This window comes from Arachis ipaensis, chromosome B02, assembly GCF_000816755.2.
Source record: "Arachis ipaensis cultivar K30076 chromosome B02, Araip1.1, whole genome shotgun sequence".
Lineage (NCBI taxonomy): Eukaryota > Viridiplantae > Streptophyta > Magnoliopsida > Fabales > Fabaceae > Arachis > Arachis ipaensis.
In genome coordinates, this window is record NC_029786.2 from 102,555,170 (window position 1) to 102,565,883 (window position 10,714).

The 10,714-nt window shown below is 33.4% G+C and overlaps 2 protein-coding genes across 6 annotated transcripts in view; one reads left to right on the plus strand and one right to left on the minus strand.

The window, feature by feature from the left end:
• Window positions 1–2,158, plus strand: part of LOC107627910 (basic helix-loop-helix protein A-like) — a 14,563-nt gene extending 12,405 nt beyond the window's left edge. The window contains exons 8-9 of the mRNA XM_021117084.1: window positions 452–1,134; window positions 1,676–2,158. Coding sequence (XP_020972743.1) covers window positions 452–1,134; window positions 1,676–1,996 — 1,004 coding nt within the window. The 3' untranslated portion in view covers window positions 1,997–2,158. The remainder of the gene's footprint in view (window positions 1–451; window positions 1,135–1,675) is intronic.
• LOC107626066 (pentatricopeptide repeat-containing protein At4g02820, mitochondrial) lies at window positions 2,479–10,207 on the minus strand. Of its 5 annotated transcripts, none has more exons than XM_021116424.1 (6): window positions 7,508–8,009; window positions 5,280–5,544; window positions 4,691–4,786; window positions 3,426–3,603; window positions 2,873–2,962; window positions 2,479–2,742 (listed from the first exon to the last, which is right to left on the minus strand). In XM_021116424.1, the coding sequence occupies exons 1-6, from the start codon at window positions 7,612–7,614 to the stop codon at window positions 2,573–2,575; spliced, it is 906 nt and encodes a 301-aa protein (XP_020972083.1). In that variant the 5' UTR covers window positions 7,615–8,009; the 3' UTR covers window positions 2,479–2,572. The 5 variants fall into 5 exon arrangements, 3 of the variants coding, with proteins under 3 accessions (XP_020972083.1, XP_016184331.1, XP_016184330.1); XM_016328845.2 differs by having other exon boundaries at window positions 5,280–5,495; window positions 7,508–7,927; XR_002358051.1 differs by lacking the exons at window positions 2,479–2,742; window positions 2,873–2,962; window positions 3,426–3,603 and adding an exon at window positions 9,856–10,207 and having other exon boundaries at window positions 4,483–4,786; window positions 5,280–5,495; window positions 7,508–8,960.

Sequence of the window (10,714 nt, forward strand, 5' to 3'; positions counted from 1 at the left end):
GCCAATATATCAAAATTAAACTTATTTATTATTATTATTATTAGGGTAAAGTATACTTTTTGTCCCTTAAGTTTGACAAAAGTTTTAAAAATACCCCTAAGTTTTATTTTGTTTCAATTTTGTCCTAAAAATTTTCGATTTGCATCAAATATATCCTTGGCGGCTAATTTTTCAAAAAATTTAAGACCAATTCAACAACAATTTCATAAGAACAACCCTCAATACAAGCAAATTAAGCATCATTTTCATGCATTATTGTTAGATTGGTCTTAAATTTTTTGAAAATTTAACCGTCAGGGGTATATTTGATGCAAATCGAAAATTTTTGGAACAAAATTGAAACAAAATAAAACTTAAGGATATTTTTAAAACTTTTCCCAAATTTTAGGGAAAAAAAATATACTTTACCCTTATTATTATTAGTTGCTTAACTTGCATAAGGGTTTTGCAGTCTTTTCACCTATAGAAGATCAAATATTGACACAAGAAGATGATCACTATTCTCAAACTGTATCAAGCATCCTCCAAAATCAATCAACCCGTTGGGCTGAGTCTCCTTCAATAGCATGCTACGTCACTTGCTCCAACCAATCAGCATTCGCCAAGTGGACATCCCTCGTCGCCGACGAACATCTCCACGCCGCCACGGCCGACGGCTCCTCCCAATGGCTCCTAAAATACATCTTATTTACCGTGCCCTACTTACACTCCAACAAAAACAATGAAGAAAACAATAGTTCTCCAAATAACACAAACCCTACCAGCTCAGCCGGTCCGACAGACCGGCTGCGCGGAGGGGGAAAAGGCAGTGGCACTCCGCAGGACGAGCTGAGTGCCAATCACGTCCTGGCGGAGCGCCGCCGCCGTGAGAAGCTAAATGAGAGATTCATCATCCTAAGATCACTTGTCCCATTTGTTACCAAAATGGACAAAGCTTCAATTTTAGGTGACACAATTGAATATGTGAAACAACTTAGAAGGAAGATCCAAGACTTAGAGGCACGTATCCGACAAATGGAAGCTGAACAACAACGTTCGAGGACACCATCAACAACAATTGAAGTTCACCATTGTGGCTCCTCCAACAAGGAGCAACAACAACACACGGTTGTGTTAGGGCATGAGAAGAGGAAGGTAATAATCATCGATCTACTACAATGGCATAAGCACTTCATTTTACTTGCTTAGTTGCTTATCTATGTTGTATGCATATTATAATATGTGTATTTGCATTAAATACTACCATTTTAAATTTGTGATTAATTTTTATTCAAAGAAATTTTTAGTCAACATAAAATTTTAGTGAATAATTGTTTGGTTTCACTTATTTTCTTCCTCCTTATAAAAAAAATTTGATTTCAATATTTTTGTTAATTTTTCTTCATTAAATGTTAATATAACAGATTATTAGATAATATCTTATTTTGTCTTGTCACGTCAATATTTAAACAGTTTTTACACACATTAATCAATATAGGTTGTATTCATATTTTTTAAAATTTACACACATAAATTAATAAAATTTATTTATTAAAAATAATTTAATATTTATACTAATGAAATGATGACTAAAAATACTAAATTTTACTGTCACCAAGAGTTTCTCTTTTTATTTAGCCTTCGTATTTATGTATCATGCCATATTGTATTTGATATTTTTATTTCCACAACATAGGTGAGGATTGTGGAGGGGACGAAGACCGCAACCAAGGTGGCGGCGGCGGCGGCCACAGAGGCATCGGTGCAGGTTTCGATTATAGAGAGTGATGCATTGTTGGAGTTGGAGTGTAGTCATAGGGAAGGGTTACTACTTGATGTGATGTTGGTGTTAAGAGAGATGAAGATTGAGGTTATTGGGGTTCAATCCTCACTCAACAATGGAGTTTTTGTGGCTGAATTGAGGGCCAAGGTTAAGGACAATAATTGTGGGAAGAAGGTTAGCATTGTGGAAGTCAAGAGGGCATTAAATCAGGTTATACCCCATACTGGTGATTAATTAGGTTTTAAATTAAATCAAGATTATTAGGATCATTTTTTCCTTAATGTGAATTACTAGCTAGGTGTTATGTATAAGTTGATGTTTAAGACCTTAAATTTATGGGCCATTTATTATTATATTGAAATTTTCTTAGATCAAATGATGAGGGGGAAAAAAAAAGGAACGTGAATGATTTATTTACAATACAGCACCCCTTTTTTCAATTTTTTTGGATGAATAAAAATCAAAGTATATATAACAAGGAGCAGTGAGATATGATTATGACATGCAAATTCTAATAATAAAGTAATATAATATAATATAATATACTGATTTTACTGAAGCATGCAAATACAAATTAAATGGGACGACCCTTGTGCTATTCTTATTTAAAATTTACACATTTACAAGATCATATAGAAATCTAACATAGCACAATATTTAATGAATATATAGTCAATCCCATATGATGCATGATTTTTTTTTTCTATTTATTTTATAACGTAAATACATAATATCAACCCCTTTTAATTTGTGTGTACATCAGAATTATAACTGATCTTCAATATTATTGAAATATGATTATCTTGCTAATCAATAAGTCCATTCCTTTGGAAGAAATATCTCTGCAGAAGAACTTTGATTCTGAGAAATAACACTACATTGCTTAGAGACTTCTTTCTGATCACTTTTCTTTTTCGTTGAACTATTATTATTAGAATAATTATTGTCCATCCCTTCACATCTTGTGTTAGATTTGTGAACTGCATGCAACAAGAAATAATAATTAAAGGCCATGATAATTAATTATTAGCATATTTATCACTATTATTAAAAATAACAATATTTTTCAAAATTTTAATAGTTTTGAAACTACTTGGATATATAAGAGACCTTGAGGGGGTGAAATGTGAACTCCTAATGCTTGAACATTAAGATTCAGAGCATGAACAACTCTTGCTGGAAGAAGAACCGGAGAACAAGCTGCAAATAAAACACTATATTCTGAATTTCATGCAATAATAAATTAATAATATCTAAAAGAACTATAACAAGGTGCATATTTTAATATAGTTATTATAGATAGCAGATAATTCCATCAAACAAAAAGGAGGATTTGATAAAGTATTTTACATTAGCACGTGCAAATAGTTGCTGAAGAAATTTAGTTTAAGTCACTAATAAGTATTTAAGATAAATGAAATGTGAGTTAATAAATTATGTGACAAATAATAATTTAATTTTGATGTACTGAAATTATAAAAAAATTTATATCATTATTCAACAATAGTGAAGGATAATATATAAAATTAAATTTTACAATAATGATATATATAAAAAAAGAAAATATATTTATATATATTATTTGTGACAATGCATTGAGGAAAAAGAATTTTAATTTTCTATTAATTGTTAAGGGAAAAAACAAGGTAAGGTGTCAGCTGACCTGGCTTTTTGGTTGGTTGGAAATTATTTGTGCCTGCTCGATGTGGTAAGAAGACACCAGTGCCACAAGACCTTTGACTTGATCCTAAGAAAATAGCTTGCATTCCAGGTCCACCATTAGCAATAACTTTACTATTTGGCCATTGATGCAATGATGATCTTGTGCTAGATTTTGAGTACTGCAAAATTTGTGACGGATTAGCGAATAAAACCTTTTTTTCTTAAAGATTAGCGACTTGAAATTAGCGAGGGATCAATCAACTGCTAAATAATAGCTAATTTGGGACAGTTTATTATTTACGACGAATTAGTTATATTTTTGTGATAGTTATATTTTTGTGATAGTTAATTGGCCAATTTTTCGTACTGCAATTAAGCTAATTTCAACTAGCTTATGAATTAATAAGCAGATGAATTTTTCATACTCTTTTTAATTTAAAGAAATAGTAAAATATGTGATTGCAACCGAGCTCCACCTTTTCACCAATGAAACCATAAAGTCTCCAAAATTTCAACCCTACTAATAGATTGAGTATGCATGTGACCAACAAGGCAAGCATCAATATGACATTTCTAATTGAATGTTGGTAATATATGCTTCATATTTTTCCTGGAAAAGCCACTATTGTTATTTTTTTGTGTAATGTTCATCTTTATAGGCAACCTTTCAGTTATCTCTTATTAAAATAATACTGTATTTGGGTATAAAGCAAAATGCAAAAGTATATTCTCTGTTCCCAATTCCCACTAACACTTGAGAGATATCTTGCATCCCCTACCTCATACTAAGTGGGGGTAATTAAATAGTTTATAATGCTATGTGTACTTGAAAAAAGGAAACATGTAATTGTCTTTGTGCGAAGATATGAGTCTATTACTTCATCGGTGATGAAATACAATCTCACTTAAATGAGTCTATTACTTCATCGGTGATGACTACTCACATGTAATTGTCTTTGTGCAAAGATATGATAATTGAGAACTATTAGATGACAATTTAGTCAATTATATCAAACCATCTAACAGTTTTCACTTATCGTTTTCACATGAAGATTTAATTGTAATTGAATATATATGAGTTGGCATGCATTTTTTGGAAAGTACAAAATTAAAGTTGGCATGTATTTTTTGGAAGTACAGAAGTAAATCCGAAACAATCAAACCCAAATTATCAATTTCATACCCCAGTTCCCCTGCCTAACTTCACAAATTAAAGTATGCTCCTAGTGTCTCTCCAATCCCCAACATATGAGATATAATAGCTACCTGTGATTGTTTTTCACATGATTTGTTATTATGCTGTTGATGATGATGCAATTGATGCTGGATTTGGACCTTATGGATTCGGTTCCTAGTATGAACCTGAAGATAAATTGAACCAGATAATGTAAGCAATTTCAATATTAATAAGACGACACAAAAACACTTCAGAAATCAAAGTGTTAATTGAACATATAGCTATCTGGGTATGTAGATTGATATACGAAATTAATGTTAAATGAAAAATGGATAATTATTCACTTATTGTGACAAGATGATCATGGTGAATTGTTCATTCATTTGCAATTGCAAGTAAATCTTCTCCATTATTAAAATTTTAATACCATGTTGAGATTCATGACAATCAAAGAAAAGAAAAAGTAGAAAGAATATCTAGAAATAAGAGAACTATGCTCAGTTTTAACAATCTAACATGCTTAATAATATATATGTCTAACATCCATAAAAATAGCTATGTCCAAATTATAGTATTCAATCATGAAAAACAATGTTAAATTAATTTGTTTAATTGGAAAACAAAGAAAGATAATGAGAGAAGAAAGAATGAAATAAATAATATAGCAGAAAAAGGGACCTTAGTGCCGCACGCCTCATCCAAAACATGAGAGGGTAGCCAGAGCATTCCTTCTTCAAAACCAACTTCAGCAGCATCATCATGATGATGAACAATACCATCATCCATGGCAGCCATAGCAAAAGAAGAAGAGTCTAAATTGTTTTTTGTAGTTGCTGTTGTTGGTGTTAATGTCTTTGATGTTGATAACAGTTGAAGTTTCTGTCTCCTGATGTTCTGTAAAGGAAGAGAGAAATGGAGGCTTTTAAAGGCTCCAACTTCTGACCTGCAACTTAACTAAATAAACTTTTGTGGGGTATAGTGGTGGGGACAACACAAAACAAACTAGATCTTTTTTTTTTTCAAAAAAAAATAAAATAAAATAAAATAAAGAAAAAGAAAGAAAGAAAGCATATTGTACAAAATAGTGATATTTTCTAGATATAGTTAAGTGCTTCCTTTTCTTTCTTATTAATATGATTATATTATGTTGTAAGGGTTGGTTTACTTAATCAACATTAGAATCATTTGAGTTTGATTAATGGTTTTTATTTTTTTCATTTTGACTAGAGCTATAGGTTACGAATACATATATAAGATATTATTGAGCTAAAATTGGTCTACATGTTAATAATAATAATAATAATAATAATAATTCATAGTATGGTTGAAAATAATTCAGCCCCATAAATAGGATGATGTTACTCATTACACTACAACCTTATGTTCTGTATTATATGTAAATTAGAAACATTGGTAGCTATGGCTGGGGACGTGGGCATGTATTTATGTATGTGGGTTGGGTTCGGTAAACCCCTCTTATTTATGGTTGTTGCCTATATTTCCTCTTAATTCTCATAGCCCTCCTCTGCTTGCTCCACATGAACCTTCTCTTATGTCATTTATCCTTTTGGTCAAATAATATCACTTAGGATGTTTAAATAATTCAATTTTGAATGTCAAACTTATTATTTATGTTGGTGAGCAATCTTATAAGATGCAGGTAAACACCCCCCAACTTGCCTTATAAAAATTAAATATAAAAAATAATTGAAGGAGGAGGAGGTAGATGTTAAGTTAAACTAGGTCTTATGTACGTATGAGGAAAGTTGTAGCAAACTTTTAAACCACCATACCAAATCCTCCATAAATATTTGAAACATGAAACATTTGTCTTAACTGCATTACCAAGGTTGCAATCCTCTACCTACTATTCTTCTTCGTATTATAGAACCCTGAAATGTACCCTCACATTGGGGATATCACATTAAACTAGAAACCGTATAAGATATTCTACCCCAGCATTAATTCTTATTGGAACAATTCTTCCAAGAACCTATGTTCATTACAAATTAAATGTTTTCATTTGAAGTTAACTTCATACTGATACTTGTCACAAATTCATTATTTAATATTTACAGAAATTACAGTTTTTATTTTCTGCTTTTACTATTTATATTTGTGATTTAATAATAATCACTAATAACCAAAAGAGACAATACTTTCACAAAATAGAGGATATACTATTATGCTAAAGATTAGCTACTTATTACTCATGTATTATGCAATAAGTTAAATGATAAACTTCATTATGGTTTAGGCGAGTTAGATTAGGAGATGATGAAGTGATTATAATACATAGATATAATCATGTGTCACACACTAGTGTATAATATTAATACTTATTCAGTAACCTCTTGATTCAGAATTAGAAGTCAACTCTTGATTCAGGAACCACCAAAGTTTTATGAAGCAGGTCTAATGAGGTCAAAGTCATCAGAAGAGTTAATACATAACTCGGAAAAATTGAAGATTAATAATAATGCCAATACGCTGAGGATAATGGTTGGTGAAACTCAATAAAGGTTGAGTTTCTTGGGTACTTGTGTCCAAAAGAAACAGACACATTAAACGTACCAAACCAGGATATGATGGAACCATACACAGGACAAAGATTTAGGTCAACAAAACTTCCATCTTAGATGCACTTCCAATATCCATCCACCGCTTGTTAGAAAATCAGAAGAAACAACTTTACCAACATTGGCACACTTAATCAATTTCCATAAATTTTAGAAGTCTCCATATAGGTAAGTGAAAGTGTGAAACATAGTTCTCTATATGTGAAACAAAAATCAGAATTGGCATACACTACAAGTAGACGAAAACGGGTTAGTAAAATTGTGACAAGTTAGGGTTAGGCCCCATATTTACCTGTACAAAAACATTTTAACATGTTGCTAACATACCTCATGAATAGATTACAGAATCGAACAGCGGAAATCTTCTGATTCTGCCTCTGAAAATTTGATACCAGCGCTGTTACCTTATTCACAAGCATCAACAATCCCGTCATTGTATTCACATATTTGAGTATGAATATAAACAATTGGAGGTGAGGCTCAACCAAATCATAGTTTATTCTAATACTCCTTCAATTGGTGCTGTGGACAGAATCAGTGAAGCATCACTCACACACATTTTACTGGTCAGATCCAAGAGCCTATGAGTCTCTTCATCCAACTGAACATTGTCCTTTTTCATCCTCTCAGCAACAATAAGAGGCATTTTACCAGCTTTTGCGTAAGTGTTGAGAAATAGGTTATACACATCAGTATTCACATGGCCAGCATTGCGAAGGATAACCAACAATTTTTCTGCCCCTTCAATATGAGCCAGCTCCTCAAGGATTTTGAATGCCTCTCTCACTAACTTTTGATCAGGATTCCATTTTTTCACACTAGAAACGGCTTTCTCAAAATAATCTAGAAATTTCTCCACATCCTTATTTTTCAAATAGCCCCATGTTAATAGCTCCCATGTAGTGTAAGAAGGACTTACGCCATTTCCTACTATCCGATGATAAAAATTTTCCGCCATTTCCATCTGGTCTTGGTTAACGTATGAAGCAAGAAGTATATTTGAAACTCTGACATCATGAGTCCCAGAAACAGATTCCCACTCACTATAGAGGTTCTCAGCTGCAGCAAAGTCTCCAAGCTTCACAAGCGATGATAACATGCAAAGATACTCATTATCATTCATTTTGCGAAAGGAAGCCTTCATTTTCTTCCATAATCGGTTAACTTCATCTTTATTCCCCATATTCATATGCAAGCTAATGAGAGAGGAATATGCAACCCGAGTGTTCCGCGAGGTTCTATTCTCCATCTCCTTCAAAGTAGATCTTGCTTTTTCAAGGCAATTGTTTTTAATGTACAAATTAGTCAATGTACTATATGTTACCCAGTCTGGATCAATTTTTGCCTTCTTTAACTCGAGCATTACTCTTTCTGCAGTTTCAACATCACTTTGCAGAGCACATGCAGTTAACCACAAATTGAAAGTAACAACATCAGGACATGTGTTCATCTTCAATTCCCGAATAATTTGCGGGACCTTTTCTAGCTTCCCATTTGCAATGTAGAGAGATATCATGTGGTTGAAAGGAAGTGGACATCCCAAGAAATCACATTCTGACATTTTTGACATGAGGGCTTCAGCTTTGTCTGCCAAATTGTTTTGGACATAGACATGAAGAAGAGCAGTGCAGGTCTGTCTGCCTCTCATTTGATCAGGAAGATCCTCAAAGAATTTTTCTGCACTGTTTAAACCCCGAACTTTAGCTATCAAGTCCAAGTGGACAGCATAGTCTCCTTGCACTAGCTTGATATGTTGCTGCAAGGTCATCCATTCACAGACCTAAATTTGCAATAAATATGAAATTGTTCAATTCTAGCCCCAATAAAAGTCTCTCCAATGAATGCACGATAATATACCTAATATCTAAAACTTTTAAGAAAACTAAGCAGGCATCTTGGTAAATATGCCATTAATAGGTTACATACTACGATCACCGGGTCCAACAGACAAAGAAAGGCAACTTGCCCAACTCGCTATGTTGGCATGCCCTTTCATGACTCATGAGCCTATATTTACAGCAGCTTCACTCGGTCAACATTGACTCGATAGTTTTACTTATCTATCAATATGCTTTACAGTTACAATACGTTAATCTAACCTATGTATTCCTCTTCATAACTAAACTTCCATTCAAAGCACATAATGTATTCCTTTACTGCTGAGCAGATTCAACTCTACAATAAACAAAGTTCAGTCGAACTCAAAAAACACAAATTCTTATTTTCCACATAAGCTACATTAGCAATGTAATTCATACAATTACAGTTACTAACCAACCAACCAACTAATGATGTGAGTGCGACTAAGTATAACCAACTGGATAATTCATAAAAATCTCAGCTAATCATGTGCTATAATCAGTTTGGTACTTTGGTTCTAATTCTCAAAAGTATATATGACAATAAGCAAATCCTTCAGAACTTCTCAATATTCAATTTTTGAAGATAAACATTTTCCTTTTGTGCTTCAGCTTTGATTGAGAAAGTTCATCCAAATAAGCCACAGAAATTTTTTCTTCATTGCGAAAAACATGGCGAAGATGAAACTAGAAATCACATATGTATAACTATCGAAACTTCAAATCCGAAGCAACAAACCCAAAAGGTTACTAATATTTATTATAAGTTTATATTTCAAGCTAATAAAGGAAGAGAAGAGAATAGAAGGAATCAACCTCAAGCGCGTGTTTGAAGCTCTTGTTCTTACGTAGCTCGCGAACAATTCGATTTAGCTCGTACTTGCGTGGCGGAGGGTGACCTTCTTCCTTCCACTTGTTGATCGCAACCACTGCGCTGCGTTTCGGGAACACAAGGCTCATCAGCCTCCGCCCCAGCGTGTCTCTACCGCCGCCGCCGCCGGATGGGGAGGAAGATGAGGGTGTTCGTGGCGGCGCCGCCGTGGAAAGGTGGCGTGTGGAAGCGAGGTAGGTTGTTCTGATGGAGCGGAGGAACATTTTCCGTTTTGCCGAAATCAACATTGATGCTTAAACCCTAATGAAATGAAACTGAAATTATCTCCTTAAACCCTAAATGCTATTTTTATTTACTTTTTTTTAATTGAAATAGCATTTCTCAATTTCAAGCATTTTTACGTATTTACGTGCGAAAAAATAATAATATAGTAATTCATTATTAAAAAAAATTATATATTAAAAACCTAAAAATTATATGGCAAAAAAAAATATGATTAATATGTTAATTGGCAGTTAACCGGTGAACTAGTAGAACCGTCTAGTTTTTAGAGGATTTTCGGTTCGGAAATGCATCCTCTAAACGTCGCCGTTTTGTATAAAAATTTAAAAAAAAAAGAAAAAAAAAAAGAAAAAGGACAAGTGCTGAAGTGAACCCTAAATTCCAATTGTCAATTGAAGCCACAGCCACTCATCTCTCCTCTCTTCTCTGAGAAATGAGAAGCTGAGAACCATTGCAGCCACCAGCCCACCACCACCAGTCGAGCAGCCCACCACCACCAGTCGAGCAGCCCACCGCCACCGCGTCCCGCAGCCACCGCGTCCAGCAGCCTCCACGTCCAGC

Bases quoted from the DNA above. Each gene is read 5' to 3' on its own strand.
- LOC107626066 (XM_016328844.2), bottom strand. From the start codon at position 10,158: ATGTTGATTTCGGCAAAACGGAAAATGTTCCTCCGCTCCATCAGAACA. The intron at 8,961-9,855 runs GTTGATTCCTTC...TTGCAAATTTAG, and splicing joins GCTTCAAACACGCGCTTGAG to GTCTGTGAATGGATGACCTT.